The sequence below is a fragment of the Salvelinus namaycush genome, chromosome 19 (genome assembly GCF_016432855.1).
Source record: "Salvelinus namaycush isolate Seneca chromosome 19, SaNama_1.0, whole genome shotgun sequence".
In the NCBI taxonomy this organism is placed as follows: Eukaryota; Metazoa; Chordata; class Actinopteri; order Salmoniformes; family Salmonidae; genus Salvelinus; species Salvelinus namaycush.
In genome coordinates this window covers 5,940,231-5,959,440 of record NC_052325.1, presented here as the reverse complement: position 1 = coordinate 5,959,440, position 19,210 = coordinate 5,940,231, and the positions used below count along the sequence as shown (strand labels likewise).

The 19,210-nt window shown below is 42.1% G+C and overlaps 1 protein-coding gene across 1 annotated transcript; it reads right to left on the bottom strand.

The window, feature by feature from the left end:
* Positions 1-6,177: 6,177 nt before the first annotated feature.
* Positions 6,178-16,787, bottom strand: LOC120063646 (guanylate-binding protein 1-like). Its single transcript, XM_039013941.1, has 10 exons — positions 16,740-16,787; positions 16,216-16,225; positions 14,428-14,555; positions 14,153-14,262; positions 13,366-13,562; positions 10,467-10,709; positions 10,068-10,348; positions 9,546-9,758; positions 9,277-9,379; positions 6,178-6,623 (listed from the first exon to the last, which is right to left on the bottom strand). The coding sequence occupies exons 1-10, from the start codon at positions 16,785-16,787 to the stop codon at positions 6,178-6,180; spliced, it is 1,779 nt and encodes a 592-aa protein (XP_038869869.1).
* Positions 16,788-19,210: the final 2,423 nt, after the last annotated feature.

Below are 19,210 nucleotides of genomic sequence, written 5' to 3'. Positions count from 1 at the left end.
GTCTGTTATTACATTGACTATGTATCGCTACCCCTACACCTGTCTCTCCCTCAGTACTATGCAAGGCATAGCTCGCAGTGTTTCATATCCCACATAGGATAGGCTTTGCACTCCCATCACTTACAGAGACAAGTGGTAGCACTATGCATCAATTTCCCAAATATATTTTCAGCTCCAGGTTAGTGTTTACATTGGGAGGGAAAAGTAGCATAAACCACCCCTGACAGAAATACGGTTGATTAGTCAGTCCTGCCAAGCAACTCCCCTCCGAACGCACTCTGTGAGACTGTGACATGTGGTGACTGGGGTAGAGTAGCATATTGTTGCCTAAGTCAGTTGCATACATTTTAGCCACAGAGACATTTAGACAGAGAACAGGACAGTGTTTCATAGAGACGCCACAATAGCCACCGGTGAGAACCCCCGGACATGTTTCATATCACAGGCCTTGTGTTATGTGGCCCAATGCCACTCCTATCCTAAGTTCACACATCACCCGGTGCCTGTGCTGTAAACACAACCTAGCAACGGTCCTGGTATACGTGACACCTATTTCATGTGCTGCATCGCACTGAAAAGAGAAGAGCGAAACCCTGCCCTCAATTCAACAGCACCACTGTTGGCAGCCAAGTGCAGGGACTATTACCTAGATCGGATAGAGCAGGACGTGAGACCAGCAGTAGGGGGAGATAATGGGAAATGACCAAGTACAAGTGCTTTGCGGCTGCTCACGATTACTATTATGCTCACACGCCACAGTGTTCCTAACCAAGAGATATGTTATTGATATAGTTTTAGAAAAGTTTTAGAAAGAGTTTGGTGTAAAGTGGCAGACTGCTGGAAATCACACAGTGGCCTGTCTGTGAAATGTCCAGGATGTGAGTTTTGAGGCAGGACCTCCCACTAGTGTCCACCCGGGGGAACTGTTGTATAATATAAGTGAAATGTGTTTGTGTATTAATGTCAGCGCTCAACAATAAATCACAGGCCCCCGTACAAGTTGTTAAATGACTCTGTATGGTAATGTGATCCACTCCACTTTGAATGCCTGACTATGAAAAGCCAACTGATTTTGAATCTTGAAGCGTTGAAGTGTTTGTCGTCTATAGCCATCACTGTTTAATCTCTTCCTGATGGTTATCTATGAAAGTTTGAACGTCTTGAAAAACCATCTGATGTTAATGGCCACATGAGCCTGGTTCTTCTCTAGGTTTCATCCTAGGTTCCTGCCTTCTAGGGAGTTTTCCCTAGCCACTTGTCACGCCCTGACCATAGAGAGCCCTTGATTCTCTATGGTGTAGTAGGTCAGGGCGTGACTAGGGGGTGTTCTAGTTTATATTTCTATGTTGGTGTTTTGTATGGTTCCCAATTTGAGGCAGCTGGTAATCGTTGCCTCTAATTGGGGATCATATTTAGGTAGACATTTTTCCCACCTGTGTTTCTGGGATACTGTTTGTTTTGAGTGAGTGCATGTAGCACTACGGTACTTCACGGTCGTTGTTTGTTTCTTGGTTTGTTTAAGTTACACAAAAATACGGATGTGGAACTCCAATCACGCTGCGCCTTGGTCCGTCTCTCCACACGGTGGTGACAGAATATCCCACCAAGAAAGGACCAAGCAGCGTGTGGTGGAGGATGAAGTGAGATGGACTTGGGAGGAAATCATGGGAGGACACGAGACCCTTCCTTGGCGGGAGTCGCCAAGGAGCATAGGGGGACAACGATGACGCCGGGGACCGCGACCACAGAAACCCAAAGATTTTTTTTGGGGGGGGGGGGGAAATGGAGTGGTCGGCGGAGCAGCGGGGAGTGCCAGAGCCCGAATGGCAAACTATGGAGGAGTTCAACGAGGGATACCGGAGAGAGGTTTTGGCGAGGAGTATGCTGCAGCGAGGGCGCACTGAAGAGTGCCTTCTCAGCCCGTTACCATCTGTGCCGGCTCCACGCACCAGGCCACCAGTGCGCCTCTCCAGCCCGGTACGTCCTGTGCCGGTTCCCCGCACACGCCCTGAAGAGCCAGAGACCATAAGGGAGGCGATGGAGAAGTTGGGAGAGAGAGAGAGGAGAGAGATGTTGGTTTGGTGTGTTCGACACCGCATTGGCCCTGAGGAGCGTGCCACCAGTCCGGTGCAACCTGTGCCGGCTCCACGCATCAGGCCTCCAGTGCGCCTCCCCAGTCCGGTACGTCCTGTGCCTGCTCCCCGCACTTGCCCTGACGAGCGTGTCACCAGTCCGGTGGAACCTGTGCCAGCACCACGCATCAGGCCGCCAGTGCGCCTCCCCAGTCTGGTACGTCCTGTGCCTGCTCCCCGCACTCACCCTGAAGAGCGTATCACCAGTCCGGTGCAACCTGTGCCGGATCCACGCATCAGGCCTCCAGTGCGCCTCCACAGCCCGGTACGTCCTGTACCGGCTCCACGCACTAGGCCTCCGGCGACGGTTCACAGTCTAAAGCTTCCAAGGCTTCCAGGCACCCCAATGGTGGAACAAACTCCCTCACGACGCCAGGTCAGCGGAGTCAATCACCACCTTCCGGAGACACCTGAAACCCCACCTCTTTAAGGAATACCTAGGATAGGATAAAGTAATCCTTCTAACCCCCCCCCCCTTAAAAGAGTTAGATGCACTATTGTAAAGTGGTTGTTCCACTGGATTTCATAAAGTGAATGCACCAATTTGTAAGTCGCTCTGGATAAGAGCGTGTGCTAGTGGTCCCGTGTGGCTCAGTTGGTAGAGCATGGCGCTTGCAACGCCAGGGTTGTGGGTTCATTCCCCACGGGGGGACCAGGATGAATATGTATGAACTTTCCAATTTGTAAGTCGCTCTGGATAAGAGCGTCTGCTAAATGACTTAAATGTAAAATGTAAATGTCTAAATGACTTAAATGTAAATGTAATGTAAGTCAGGAACCAATACACACAGTCAGTAAGGAAAGCAAAGGCTATCTTTTTAAAACATAATTTTGCATCCTGTAGCTCTAAGTCCAAAAAGTTTTGGGACAATGTAAAGTCCATGTCCAAGTCACATTAGCACCTCCTCCCAGCTGCCCACTGCACTGAGGCTAGGTAACACGCTCAACACCGATAAATCCATGATAATCGAAAATTTCAATAAACATTTCTCTTTCGGCTGGCCATGCTTTCCCCCTGGCTTCCCCAACCCCGGCCAACAGCTCTGCACCCCCCGCAGCTACTTGCCCGAGCCTCCCCAGCTTCTCCTTCACCCAAATCCAGATAGTAGATGTTCTGAAAGAGCTGCCAAACCTGGACCCGTACAAATCAGCTAGGCTAGACAATCTGGACAATCTGGCCGCCATTGTTGCAACCCCTATTACCAGTCTGTTCAACCTCTCTTTCGTATCGTCGGAGATCCCCAAAGACTGGAAAGCTGCCGCGGTCATCCTCCTCTTCAAAGGGGGTGCCACTCTACACCCAAACTGTTGTAGACCCATATCCATCCTGCCCTGCCTTTCTAAAGTCTTCGAAAGACAAGTTAATAAACAGATCACCGACCATTTTGAATCCCACCATACCTACTCCGCTGTGCAATCCGGTTTCCTAGCTGGTCATGGGTGCACCTCAGCCACGCTCAAGGTACTAAACGATATCATAACCACCATCGATAAAATACAGTACTGTGCAGGATTCTTCATCGACCTGGCCAAGGCTTTCGACTCTGTCAATGACTGTATTCTTATCGGCAGACTCAATAGGCTTGGTTTCTCAAATGACTGCCTCGCCTGGTTCACCAACTACTTCTCTGACAGAGTTCAGTGTGTCAAATCGGAGGGCCTGTTGTCCGGACCTCTGGCAGTCTCTATGGGGGTGCCACAGGGTTCAATTCTCGTGCCGACTCTGTTCTCTGTATATATCAACGATGTCGTGATTCCCTGATCCACCTCTACGCAGACTAAACCATTCTGTATACATCTGGCCCTTCTTTGGACACTGTGTTAACAAACCTCCAAATGAGCTGCAATGCCACACAACACTCCTTTCGTGGCCTCCTACTGCTCTTAAACCCTAGTAAAACAAAATGCATGCTTTTCAAGCGCTCGCTGCCCGCGCCCGCCCGACTAGCATCACTACTCTGGACGGTTCTGACCTAGAATACGTGGACAACTACAATTACCTAGGCCTCTGGCTAGACTGTAAACTCTCATTCCAGACTCATATCAAACATCTCCAATCCAAAATCAAATCTAGAATTGGCTTTCTATTTCGCAACAAAGCCTCCTTCACTCAAGCCATCAAACTTACCCTAGTAAAACTGACTATCCTACCCATCCTCGACTTCGGCGATGTCATCTACAAAATAACTTCCAATACTCTACTCAGCAAATTGGATGCAGTCTATCACAGTGCCATCTGTTTTGTTACCAAAGCACCTTATACCACCCACCACTGCGACCTGTATGCTCTAGTCGACCAGCCCTCGCTACATATTCGTCGCCAGACCCACTGGTTTCAGGTCATCTATAAGTCTATGCTACGTAAAGCTCTGCCTTTCCAAAGCTCACTGATCACGATACCAACACCCGCCCGTAGCATGCGCTCACTGGTCATCCCCAAAGCCAACATCTCCTTTGGCCACCTTTCCTTCCAGTTCTCTGCTGCCAGTGACTGGAACGAATTGCAAAAATCGCTGAAGTTGGAGACTTACATTTCCCTCACTAACTAAGCATCAGCTGTCAGAGCAGCTCATAGATCACTGCACCTGCCCATCTGTAAATTGCCCTTCCAATCTACCTACCTCATCCCCATATTATTTTTATTTACTTTCCTGCTCTTTTGCACACCAGTTTAACTACTTGCACATCATCATCAGCTCATCTATCACTCCAGTGTTAATCTGCTAAATTTGAATAACTTTGTTACTATGGCCTATTTATTGCCTTACCCCCTCATGCCATTTGCAAACACTGTATATAGACTTTCTTTCTTTTCTACTGTGTTATTGAATGTAGTCTTGTTTATTCCATGTGTAACTCTCTGTTGTTGTTTCTGTCGCAATGCTTTGCTTTATCTTGGCCAGGTCGCAGTTGTAAATGAGAACTTGTTCTCAACTAGCCTACCTGGTTAAATAAAGGTGAAATAAAATAAATAAATACTGTAATTTGTAAATAGTAGAGGTATATTTAGTCAGTGCAGCCTGAGAGAGTGAGGTATATTTAAGTAATAAGGTCTGAGAGAGTGAGGTATATTTAAGCAATAAGGCCTGAGAGAGTGAGGAATATTTAAGCAATAAGGCCTGAGAGAGTGAGGTATATTTAAGCAATAAGGCCTGAGAGAGTGAGGTATATTTAAGCAGTACAGCCTGAGAGAGAGGTATATTGAAGCAATAAGGCCCGAGAGAGTGTGGTATATTTAAGCAATAATGCATGAGAGAGTGAGGTATATTTAAGCAATAATGCATGAGAGAGTGTGGTGTATTTAAGCAATAATGCATGAGAGAGTGAGGTATATTTATGCAATAAGGCCTGAGAGAGTGAGGTATATTGAAGCAATAAGGCCTGAGAGAGTGAGGTATATGGCCAATATACCATGACTAAGGGCTGTTCTAATTTACGACGCAACGCAGAGTCCCTGGATACAACCCCTAGCCGTTGTATATTGGCCATATTTACCCCTGAGGTGCCTTATTGCTATCATAAACTGATTCATTCCTTCAATTATTCCCTCTTCTCTTTGATGTGCACAGGGTTGATTCACTCTACTAAATCAAACAATTGGAAAATAAGACTGTCTTATGTTGCGCTAACTAACCTTTCCCTTATTGGCAGAGTGCTTACTCCCTGGATGTTGTGTGCTGAAGTTTGTACTTGTTCTTATACATTTTCTAATCACAATCAATTAGTTATTCTTCAATTTGTTGGTGAAATGACAAAGACGACGATGACTGAGCCGGATTCGGGGTCGAGATCAGGATTCCAGTCATGTGCTTATAGCATTTATCTGAAAGATACTCACGATCTGTGTGTGGAGTGTTTAGGGCTTGGAGGGTTCACAAGAGGTCAATCAATCAAATGTATTTTATAAAGCCCTTTTTACATCAACTTTCATAGATAACCAGCAGGATCAGAAAAAACAATGATGGTTATAGAAGACAAACACTTCAACGCTTCAAGACTCAATATCAGTTTACTTTTCATAGTCAGGAATTCAAAGTGGAGTGGATCACATTAGGGTACAGTAATGCTGAAAACTACGTCGTTCAACAACTTGTGATCTATTGTTGAGCGCCCCCATTAACATTCCCATCTGTTCTTTCTGTCCCTCAGCCAGCTGCTTGCATAATTCCAGCACAGCCTTCTGACTCTGGGTATTGGCCTCCTTTTCCAATTCATTCCTCTTCTTTATTTCCTCAATCTCTTGTCTCATTAGGTCAGCCTTCTCCTTATGGCCCATCTCCAGGAGATCTTTCTGCTCCTGCATCCTGCGGTCCAGGGTCCTGTTGAACTCCTGCTGCTGTTGCTTTCTCTCATCCTCTATCTTCTCTTCCATCTCCTTCAAGTACTTCTCCTGGCGAATGTGATTGTTCTCAATGGTCCGCTCCATCTCTGCCTGTTTCTCCTTGAATGCTGCTTTCTCCTGCTCCAGCTCAGCTGTTTTCATCTTCTCAGCTGGAAGAGCCAAGGAGAGAGAGAAATAAGAAGGAAAACTGGACAACTCATTTTCTCATACAGATTCATACACATTAAAACCCTCTAGGGTCTATTGGCACAACGGTCCGTCAATCTAAGTAACATAATAAAATATACCCATTAAAATCTGACAGTTTTAAGCTAGAGATGTATTTATTTATTTTGCATTGGGCTGCGTCTCAATCCACCACATCCATTTATGTCTCCCTTCCGCATCTGCGGTGTAAAGGGGCAGATCTACTGCGCTGTTTGTCAGACCAGGAGACATCCTGGAAATCAGTCTTCTCATGAAAACATCAGTAGTATCCGAACGGTTTAGTCTACAAACGAATATGACCATAGAAAGGGGAGACTCTCACCAACATGATGGTGTTCCCCATTTTGCTCTAAGACCACAAGTGTCACGAAACTCATCTGAAGGTATCCCGGTTCCAGTTTAAAAAAGGAGGTAGCTTTTTTCTTTTTTTCTTCAATATTTGTCTCAAAAAACATCTATTTTCCCCCTGAGCTTTGTTATATCTCCTAGATTTAGGACAGATATTTCAAAACCTTATTCCTTATGATTTCATTTTTGACTATCTTTTTTGCTCTTTAAGAGTGTGTTATTTAATGTGTTTCTAGGGGCTATAGTAGTAAAGAACAAATTCAATATTTTATAAAATAATTGTTTTATATAGACTTTTTTATACTTTTAAGAATTAATCAAAGAACAAATAGGCGAGATGATCGTTGCTGGACCAGTCAAACACATGTTGAGTTATTTTGTAATTCAACTTTATCACCACTCTAAATTACCCTCAACAGCACATATTGCATGTTTGAAGAGGGGAGATTATTCAGTGCTTTGCAGTGGTGGGCTGGTTCATAGCTAGGGCCTGGTCTATTCCCCTTGATTTTAAAGAGCAACTGCCTGTAAAAAACAGACTTCTCATTTAGTTAACAAGCCTATGTGGCATTGATATGAGTCCAACATTTATTCTACTATTAAAATGTACTAAAAAGTGTAAATAGGATCATTTTGGTCATGAAGTCAGTCTCGTCCAAAACAGATTTTTGTGGTCGTGACTGCATCACAACGTAAATGAAGGTTGGGTTTGTTTCAATCCTGCACACATGCCCACTGCTGGCAGAACTCAGGTAATCATCAATTCAGAGTGCAGCTGCACGCAACCCGATCGTAATGCCTGTGGTAAATTTGGGTTCAATTTGGATATCCCTACGGCGCTAGTTAGTCGGGCACCAGATTGGTATACAGTGCATTCAGAAAGAATTCATACCCCTCGACTTATTCCACATTTTGTTGTGGATTAAATATTTTTTTTCTCTCACCCATCTACACACAATACCCTACAATGACAACTTGTTTTAAACTTTTTTTAAAAATGAAAATCAAAAAGGTCTAATTTACATAAGTATTCACACCCCTGAGTCAAAACAGAATCACTTTTGGCAGCGATTACAGCTGTGAGTCTTTTTGGGTAAGTCTCTAAGAGCTTTCCACACCTGGATTGTACAATATTTGCCCATTATTATTTTCAAAATTCTTCAAAGTGGTTGTGTTGTTGAACATTGCTAGACAACCATTTCCAGTCTTGCCATAGACTTTCAAGCAGATTTAAGTCAAAACTGTAACTCTAACTGTCTTCTTTGTAAGAAATTCCAGCGTAGATTTGGCCTTGCGTTTTAGGTTATTGTCCTGCTGAAAGGTGGAAAGCCGAAAAAGGTTTTCCCCTGAGATTGTACCTGTGCTTAGCTCCATTCCATTTAAGTTCTTAACGATTACAAGCATACCCATAACATGATGCAGTCACCACTATGCTTGAAGATGTGGAGAGTGGTACTCAGCAATGTGTTGTATTAGATTTACCCCAAACATAACACTTTGTTTTCATGACAAAAAGTACATTTCTTTGCCACATTATTTTCAGTATTACTTTAGTGCCTTGTTGCAAACAGGATGGATATTTACGAATATTTTTGTTCTGTACAGGCTTCAATCTTTTCACTCTGTCAATTAGGTTAGTATTGAGAAGTAACTACAATGTTTTTGATCCATCCTTTGTTTTCTTCTATCACAGCCATTACACTCTGTAACTGTTTTAATGTCACCATTGGCCTCATGGTGAAATCCCTGAGCGGTTTCCTTCCTCTACGGCAACTGAGTTAAGAAGGATGCCTGTATCTCTGTAAAGACTGGGTGAATTCCATCCAAAGTATAATTAAGAACTTTACCATGGCAAAAGGGATATTCAGCATCTGCTTTTATTCTTGTTACCCATATACCAATAGGTGACCTTCTTTGCAAGGCATTGGAAAACCTCCCTGGTCTTTGTGGTTGAATCTGTGTTTGAAAAAGTCAAGGGGTGGGAATACTTTCTGAAGGCACTGGGGGAAAAAATCCTATTCAAAATAGCAGATACTAACAAAATGCTTATTTATAAAATCTGTCATAATTTATATGTTCTAGCCAGCAACTAATAATACTTTTAACTCCATAATACTTAAAGTTGTCTTTTTAGGCAGGGCATTAGGGCGGGGCCACTGGTCTTGTTTACATCTTCCGAACATTAGCATAACACAGTAGATTTATTATTTTATAATTGGAAATAAAAAAGATTGATGTGTGGCTTACCTTGGATTTCTTTCTCATTTTCAGTCAGTTGTTTGTCAGCTTGCAGGATGGAGTTGGACTCTGCACTCTTTACCTTCAGGAACTGCTCCAGAACCTCCTCAGCCTGCAGAAAACAGGCCTCATAGGTTGTTGCATTGATTTTGATTCAAACCGTAACCAGGTGACTGAAATTAGTTGAAATGTTTAATTGTTTATTACTGACTAATGATGGATGTTTTTGATTCTCTAATACACTATGTTGTTGATGTTGTTTGGTTTCTAGCTCTTACCCTGACTCCTTTGTTAGGCTCGGCCCGGTACTGTGCCACTATGTTGTCATGGTGATTGCAGTAAAGCTCATAGCCTCCTGGTGTGGCGTACCTCCCCTCCTTCATCCCCTGATCCATCTGAGCAGACAGATTCTCCAGAAGGGCCTTGCACTTCTTCTCTGAGGCATCCTTGTTTTGTTTGAAAAGGTCGGCGGAGTGGTTGCCAATGGCCTCCTGAAAGATTCAGACATGTGAGTCCCGTTATGCCATGTTCCTATAGTGATAAAGGGTTACATATTGGCTCCATATCTATATTAGGCTTTTATTCAATATTGTGTAATTTTTAATCCAAGACTAACATCTAATCTGAGCATTGATTTTCACAGTAGTGTTCTTTTGTCTCAAGAAGTTAATTGATTGAGTAATTGCACTGATTGGCCAAATTACACCTGGTGTCACTGGTGTTACTGTTGATGATTATCATTGTGTTGCATAAGATAATCAATAATGTACCAGGCACAGATCTAGAATGATGATCCATACCGCAAGAGCTTTCAAGAACTCCCCATTTTCGACATTGAAGGATCGCTTCATGAATGCCTCTGTGGCCTGGGTCTCTGAGCGACGGTGGTTCTCTAACAGCTGATTGATGTCCACCGGGAATAAGGCCTTCACATCCTCCATTCCCTTCTGGTACACCGCCAGGCCCTCATCCACAGCAGCCTGGTTCTCAGTTTTAGCCATGGACAACACAGCATTCTCCAGACAGGGCACATTGCCTTTGGCTATGGTCTCCACATAGGTGGTGACCAAGTGCCCCAGCACTGCAATCAGATAGAGGTGGGAGGAAAAATATGTGCCAGCAAATATTTAGTGGTACAATAAAATTCAATATATCAATATATTTATCCATACTGTACTGTAGGTAGATATCTGACTCACTCTCTCCGGTCAATGTGTGTCCCCCTATAACAGTCTTCATACGGCTCTCCTGGAAAATGAAGCGACAGAAAGTATCTGCGACCTCTCTGAAGCTTTCAGAAAGCTCAGCCTCGTCCATGGAGTCCAGTCGGTGCATGTTGTCAGGAGTTGTAGGGGAGGGGAACACAAAACACTTGCGTGAGGGGAAGAAGTTCCGGATGCACTCTCGCGGGACGTTGTAGTCATTGATCTTTTTACCATAACCTGAAAGATAACATTGGCATTAGTGGATTTTGTAGTACAAGCAGATCTTGGGTATGTCCCAATAATATATATTTTCTCCTCCAACCTATCAGAGCTCTTACAGCATGAACTGACATGTTGTCAACCCAATCAAAGGATCAGAAAATGTATCTTGTACTGAAAGCATAAACTACAGCTAGCTAGCACTACAGTGTATAAAATGTGGTGAGTAATGGACAAAAAGAAAAAGAAAATAGATTAACAGTTTTTAACTAATTCATTTCTTTAAAAATGAAGGAGACTCGAAAGAGAGATAGATTAATATTTAGTTGCATTTTTTAATCTTCCGAATGCAACTAGCTAGATTATCCTACTCAAACATCCTGCTAAAACACTGAGGGATGCTATGTTAGCTAGCTGGCCATGGCTATCCAACACTGGAACTCGTCAAGGTAAGAGAGTGAGGTATATTTAAGCAATACAGCCTGAGAGAGTGAGGTATATTTAAGGAATAAGGCCTGAGAGAGTGAGGTATATTTAAGCAATACAGCCTCAGAGAGTGAGGAATATTTAAGGAATAAGGCCTGAGAGAGTGAGGTATATTTAAGCAATACAGCCTCAGAGAGTGAGGAATATTTAAGCAATAAGGTCTGAGAGAGTGAGGTATATTTAAGCAGTAAGGAATAAGGCCTGAGAGAGTGAGGTATATGTGTAGAGTGTCTCGGGCTTGGAGCATGCTCAGGCATCCCTCGCTGAAACCAGACTGTGTGCGCATTGCAACATACTGCGTACAAACTCCCTTAAAGACATGTAGTGTTCTTGAGGATGTTTGGAATTGCCAATGGCGACCGAGTTGTGATAATCATATTGGTTTTTTTATAAATGGACTGTGTTGCAGTTAAAGATGCTTGCTATCCTTGCTTGCCAGAGCCCTTTTTGTCCATAAAGGGGCTTCACACTGGCTTTACAGTTACATAGAAGCACTACGTATGTTGGAAGCTTGTCCATGTTTAATGTTCCCCCCTTTGTTACCCCACATTCCAAGGTGTCCACGGGGTTCAGAGGCTATATCAATCTATCCAGGGTGAGAGTGAGAAGTTGGGTCTGTATCCACAAGAGGGCGCCACTCCCCCATAGACATTCGCCCCAAAAGTCATGGCTCTGTTCTACAGGTCCTTCGTTTTGAGCTATTTCCCTTTTCACTTCCTGCCTTTGCTTCTGAAGAGCAACAGAGGTTACATGCCCCGTGTCCAGTGTGAGCTTTATGCACATATATTGAATGGACCCAGGAAATCCTGTGATGAGACCAACTTTTTGTCTGTTTTGCTAATCCATGTTGTGGCAGGATGCTCTCCAAACAGCGCCTGTCCCACTGGATTGTGTTGGCTATCACCTTGGCACGTAGCAGCAAGGAGAAAGAGTTACCTAGCGGTGTACACTCCACCAGGGTGTGGCAGCGTCTTTAATGGGTTGACTGTAGGAGATATGTGGGTTGTAGCATCACACACAATTTTGAGGTTTTATCACTTGGATGTAACTCCTCCCACAGCATGCTTAAAGCTGGGACAGTGGAAAGTCACTAGGCAGCGTGCAGCGAGCACAATACCCAGACTGACGCATCTGGCGGGGTCAGGTCTGGGTGGTCTGCTCTGGGCCGTTCCATTTAGCGTCCATTGGGGTCGTCTTGGTCGTGATTATAGTTCCACACAGTATGTTGTGCCGAAGTCGACTTACTAAAAGGTAATGTTTTATAATTTTTCTTTATTCACCACATGATTCATCCGACGTGCATCAGTCACTCCAGGAATATTTTTCATCTCTTCAACATCCACTTCCCATGAGACGCCAGATATAACCCCCTTGAGGAGGGCCCTGTTCCAAAGAGACAAACACAACTTTAAACTTAAACACCAAATCGGGTGAGACGCCACACGTTTCTTCTGATCTGCAGAAGCACAACAAATCTAAACAAGCCCACCTCTCGTGATCCTCACAGCCTTCACTTGTCCCAGCACCCTCACCTCCAGTTTGGATATCTCAAATGGATTCCTCAAGATTGGTAAACAGATCATTTTTTTTCCCTTTTTTTAACTAGGCAAGTCAGTTAAGAGCAATTTTTTATTTACAATGACAGCCTAGTGGGGAACCTTGGGTTAACTGCCTTGTTCAAGGGGGAAACGACAGTTTTTTAACTTGTCAGCACGAGGATTCGATCCAGGAACCTTTCGGTTACTGGCCAATGCTCTAACCACTAGACTACCTACCGCCCCTGTAAGTTTATGTAAAATGTATGTATATATATAGCAGAAAAGCTGTAAAAAAACAACAAAGATATTTTTCCTCTGAAGAGGTGGATTGGTTCAAATAAAATAAAAATAATAATATTTTCAGGAATTAATCAGAGCCTCACGCTTATCACCTGTGGGAGGTGGGGCTTACAGCAAGGAACGGATTTCATTGGCCTTGTCAGGCGTGATTGTAGATCCTTCAACTGAATTTGCGAGAGTGCGACTCCCCATAGTATGTTGTACTCCTTCAGGGAACAGTAGTTGTAGTCATAACATTACACTTTGCATCATACCGTGGTATATTGTCTGATATACACACAGCTGGAATGCTGTTTGAACCAATCAGCATCTAGGTCTCAAACTACCTGGTTTATAATAATCAATATCACCTTTTTTGAGTTGCAGGGAATTCTCCAGATACTGGTCTGGAGTGATTTCTCTGCCGTCGATCTCGAGCTGTAGAGTGAAATCTCTGACGGTCCACACAAAATTAGGAAAGAACTGCATAAACTGGGTGCCCTCTCCTTCCTCCTCATCGTCAGTGGAAGACTTCACCTTGATCCTCTCTGTCAGTTCGAACACATATCTATAGGACCGGTTGAGGATTGATACAGGAGTTCCCAAAGCTCATGTCAATGTCATGCACAGTTTGTGTACAGGGGCTTGCATTTCAGGGAAGTTACAAACAAACAAACAAAATAATGAATTTTCAGTTTAGACTTCAACTGACACAGTAACGTCATTTGTTTTACAGTCACAGACATTGCTTTTAGTCAACACCAGCTCTTAAAGTTCACAAAAGCTAAGAGTCAATCCCGGGAATCGTCATTCTGTGATTTCTCAAGCCCTTCACAGTTTCCAGAGAAACAAAATTACTACCTATTACTGATGCAACATGCATATAGTATATTTAATTAATTGGAACATATTTAGGTGGAGCATTATTACATTTCAATTCTCTACCATATCAATGATTAGGTCCAGCTTACAGTTTAATAATGTTAAAAAAATACGTAAAAAGGTATGAAAATGTCCATCACAATTAGCTAGGCTACCACTAATATGTCTGAAATGACTGTATAAAGTCTTACAAACAAACTATCATATCAAATACCACAACTGATTATGTCCACAAGATGCCACAGAATGGAGAAACATTTGAACCCAAAGGGATACTGAAGCTTCTCCACAGCATCATTGTTGATGGTCCCTTGACTGTTGTAGACCAGAGTACTGCTTAACAGAATGGCCAGGGAGAAGATCCAGGCATCATTCTTAGAATCCCCCTGAAACAAGTATCACAACATGTATTGGATCTCTGACTAAGTAATCATCTCGTTTAAATGATGAGTGTGCAGATACAGTATGTGTACACTGTGCTTGGTTAGTAATCTAAGAGGAATATGAATATTTAATGTGGATTGTAAAGAGATTGAACTTTGACCTCCCACCTTCTCCACATCCCCCAGCCCCTCTGTATCCAGCAGCACCAGGGTGCGGTCTGTTTTTTCAGGATGAGGGACACACCACATCCAGATACCCTTAGTCTTAGACTGGATGGTGGCTCCAAGGGCAAAACCTAATTGAACAGAGATTACTGAGCACATTTACAGCATAAATATTAACTAGATTGGTAACACTGTTACACTGTAACAGAGCTGGACCAGAGCTAGAGCAGACCAGAACTAGCTAGCTACTTGCCACGCCTTAGACCAGAGTTAGTTAGTACGGATGAGAACTAGTGCATGCCAGAACTAGCTAACTACTAGCTACGCCGTGGACCAGAGTTAGTTAGTACGGATGAGAACTAGTGCATGCCAGTACGGACCCGAGTTTGTGCGGACCATCGCTAGCTAGCTACTGGCTACGCTATGGCTCAGGCCTATGGCTACTATGGACCAGAGTTATTTATTTAATATGACAGCGCAATGACTTCATATGCTAAAAAAAATAAGTATCATAACAAAAAAGTCTGAAATCACGAATGCTCATATTCCTGCCATCTTTCTGAGCGATACAAAATGAATCTGTACAGACGCAGTCTGGTTGAAAGGTCCTGTGTGTGTGTGTTAAAGACCCTCTTTGATGGGCTCCCAGCCAATATTACTCCTGCTTATTATGAAGAAAAAATACATCTGTTTAACTTTGTAAACTAAAGGTGTGTTTAGAATTATTTTTGTTGTATTAATGCTATTTAATCTCTCCTCAGACTAATATTATTCTGTTTGTCCTGTGGGTACCTCTGCCACTGTTCCACCCCTTGTGTATTGCGCTGTCATGGTGTATTTTTTTCCTAGGCTAGGACATGGTAGCAACAATTGTAACAAGGCATACACTGTCATTAACTACTGGTTATTTTCAATAGGTTTATTAATATGTTATGACCAGGCTCAAAGGAAAGGGAAAGAGGGAAACCTAGTCAGTTGTACAACTGAATGCCTTCAACTGAAATGTGTCTTCCTTATTTAACCCAACCCCTCTGAATCATAGTGCAATCGACACCAAATGGACCCCAATTTAAGTATATTTTAAGAACAATGTAGTTACACAGGATATACTTGTAATTATCATGCAGCAACTTATTGTAAAGTGAAACCCAGTAGTAGGGTATTTTAACTCCTATACTAGTAACAATGTAACATTTGCAGATAATAGGCTAATGAGGTGAAATTAGGAGACAATAGAACATTAAATATAACAGTACCATAAATATGATTTATAATAGATATATTATTATTCGTATTACTATATAACAATCTTTAACAACCAACTCTGTAATTACAATGTTGTTACATGGGACACACATGTATTTAAAATGTACTTACCCAGCAGCAAGCAATTTAATGTAAAGTGAGGTGACATTTTTAATTACTATATAGTTACAATGTAACAACCTTTGCAGACAACAGACTAACCAGGATAAATTAGGAGACAGGAGAACATTTTTCAATTTGCCTTCTCTTTAAAGGATTTCAAGGTTGAGAAAGTAATTTCTGAAGCCAGCAGATTTCATTATTTACCAACAACAGCTGCAAATTCCAACAAAACCGCATCATGTTTTTAAGTTCTCGTTCCTTGTCTTGTCTAACAACACTATCATGAATCTAATACGTTTTGTGGTTCAGAGTGCAGTATTTATTTAGTTTCATAAGGGAGATGGAGATGACAGGTTATGGTTGTGACCATGGTGATTTCAATACTTTTGTTGAAATCTATCAAAAGTAGAGAACTTTCCAGACCGTGAGCGGTCTTGTTTCACAACATGTAATGAGGTCATGAAGAAGGGGTCCTTATGGTAAAGCTGACCCTGCTCATTCCTGATTCATTTAGGATTTTAGAATAATCTGAGTTGACCAAAATTGTTGTGTTTTGTTTTTAAGGAATCACATTTTTGTGAGAAATATTCCTTGACGTCACAGAGGGCTATTGTAAGGAACTACATAAGATAATTTTTTTCAGGTAATATTCATTTTTTACATTTTTGCAACAACTTTTTGGGAGAGTTTGAAATTGTGATCCTTTCCACATGACATTGGCATTTTTGTGCGTGGAAATTAATAAAGTAAAAAAAAAAAGAATATATATATATATATATATCAAGATCCATTTTTTAAAAACAAATATTGCAACAAAATCCTTTCTTTTTTTTGTTTACTATATATTTTTTTCTTCTGCCATACAAAGATTGTATGATTTTCAAGAATCCCTGTCCTACTATCTTTCTACAGTTATTACTGTGTAGCTACAGAGTTTTTGTTTCTACGCAAAGCTCTCCGTCTGCGTTTTTAACGAGGCACATTGGGGAGTCCATGGTCAAGTGGTTTCACAAGATCGCTTAAAAGTAAATGGTTGATACAATTTAATCATCATTAATACTTATTTAACCTCTATGATGCTATTCCTTGTCATGTCAATAGCAAAATACAACACATTTTGTCATCATAAACCATTTTACATCCAATAATGATCTGTAACAATAATAAATAGTAAATAATTAGACAGCATCTTAGGACAAAATTATAATGCAGGGATCTCCTGCTCCAGTCCAGTAGTGACTGGTTCTACAGGCTTGTATTGTAGTCCTGCACTAACATGCCTTGTCCAAAATATCAAGGTCCAGACTGAAGATCATCTTTAATAGATCATTTGACACAGGTTTGTTAATGCTAAAGGTGTTTGTCTGCCAGAGTGATAAGACATGAGAACAATTCTACAGCCAAATCAGGGTGGGGCATGCAGCTGATATAGAACAACTCTGAAAGATATTGATCATGAAGGAACGTCTGTGGTGAGAGATTTTATAAATGTCTCTTCATAATTATACAACGATCAGAGTTTTTCAGTTTGGTATTTACATTTACATTTACATTTAAGTCATTTAGCAGACGCTCTTATCCAGAGCGACTTACAAATTGGAAAGTTCATACATATTCATCCATGGTATCCATGGTATCTTTCGTACAAGCAATAGGAAAGTGGTCACTGAAATCATTTTAAAAGACAACACTGGCCAAGTTCTTATGGAGCCAATTTGTCAGGATTAGGTCTACCAGCGAAGAGTTTGAAGATTATTTTTTTTCCCATGAATACCTAAAGTTTTGGAAATCAGAAGTCAGGTTAAAGTCATGCTTCATACTCACCAACACTCGTAGTTTCGCTGAGAGTCAAGGATCCTCTGCAATGATGGCAAAAGTAGTAAGCAGCAGGCTATTGAAAGAATGCAGACACTGAAAGTGAAAGTAGCCTCCTGTCTGATGAACTCTTTCATTACCTAAGTACTACAAGAACCCATCAATACAGGAACTGCTGTGGGAAACTAATCCAGATTCTAAGTGCTTTATGTTCATGGGGGGGGGGGATTTTGTGGTGATAGTGTTTCGTGGAAGGGGGATGTAGACAATTTTGTTTGCCCGTGCTACAGACTGCTAAATCGGTCCACTAATACAGAGCTAGCAAAGGCACAGTGCACTATTTTTCAGAGGAACATTTTTTTTTTCCCACAAATACACGACTTATTTATGAATACATTTTTTGAATTCTGATTTTTCAGGGGGTACTGCAACACCCTCAGAAACCTTACTTCCTTGTTGCATTGGTCCTAAGGTACTAGAGTATAGATCGACAGTAGGGGAAATGGACCATCTGCGGTTCTATCCACGGGGCGCAAAAGTTCATTAAATATTGTCCGGCTGAAGGACGGATGGTTGGCGGTCTGGTGGAATAAAGAGAAAATGAAACATAAAAAAATCCATAAACAAATCATATTTTTTGTGTAATTTATATCGGTTTTCTCTTTCATTATTTTTATCTGGTATTATTGTTCAAGCCTATATTTTAGGGCCTAATTTTACTCACACCAAATAGCCTACAAGTCAATCGCCAAATGCTTGTGAATGGTTGATACGAGTTAATCCTCATTAATTAATTAAATATTATTACATATTTGAGTATTACTTATTAAATGCCACAAATAAACCATAACACTCTCTTTCTTGTGCCAAGAGACTATATTAATGTATATTTTATTCCAACCCAGCATTACCACGATATTCTAATATTTAAAGGACGACTGTTTTGGCCACGCGCTCAGGACTGCTTTATGAGAAAAATAACAAGTCTCCGTCGTTGTTTTTAAAGAGGCACAATGGGGAATCCATCCATTGTACCAGCTGTATCACCGCCTGGTACTGCAACTGCACCACCCGCAAACGCAGGGCTCTCCAGAGGGTGGTGCGGTCTGCCCAATGCATCACCGACCGGGGGCACACTGCCTGCCCTCCAGGACACCTACAGCACCCATTGTCATAGGAAGGCCAAAAAGATCATCAAGGACATCAACCACAAGAGCCACTGCCTGTTCACCCCGCTATCATCCAGAAGGCAAGGTCAGTACAGGTACATCAAAGCTGCGACCGAGACACTGAAAAACAGCTTCTATCTCAAGGCCATAAGACTGTTAAATAGCCATCTCTAGCCGGCTACCACCCTGTTCCTCAACCCTGCACCTCAGAGGCTGTTGCCCTATATAGATACAGTAGTTGCTCCTTTAAAAGTTGCATCATACTGCAGCACACTTTGCGGGCTGCTGCAGCATTCTGTGGCACGTTACTTAATTGTCAGCCATTTTTTCTGTTAATGCAAGTTAGTGTTAGTTTGACTACCAGAGGAAATCTTTGAGAAGCATTTGATAGTCTTCCATATTGGCATTAACAGAGAATTTAAAACCTTTTTTGT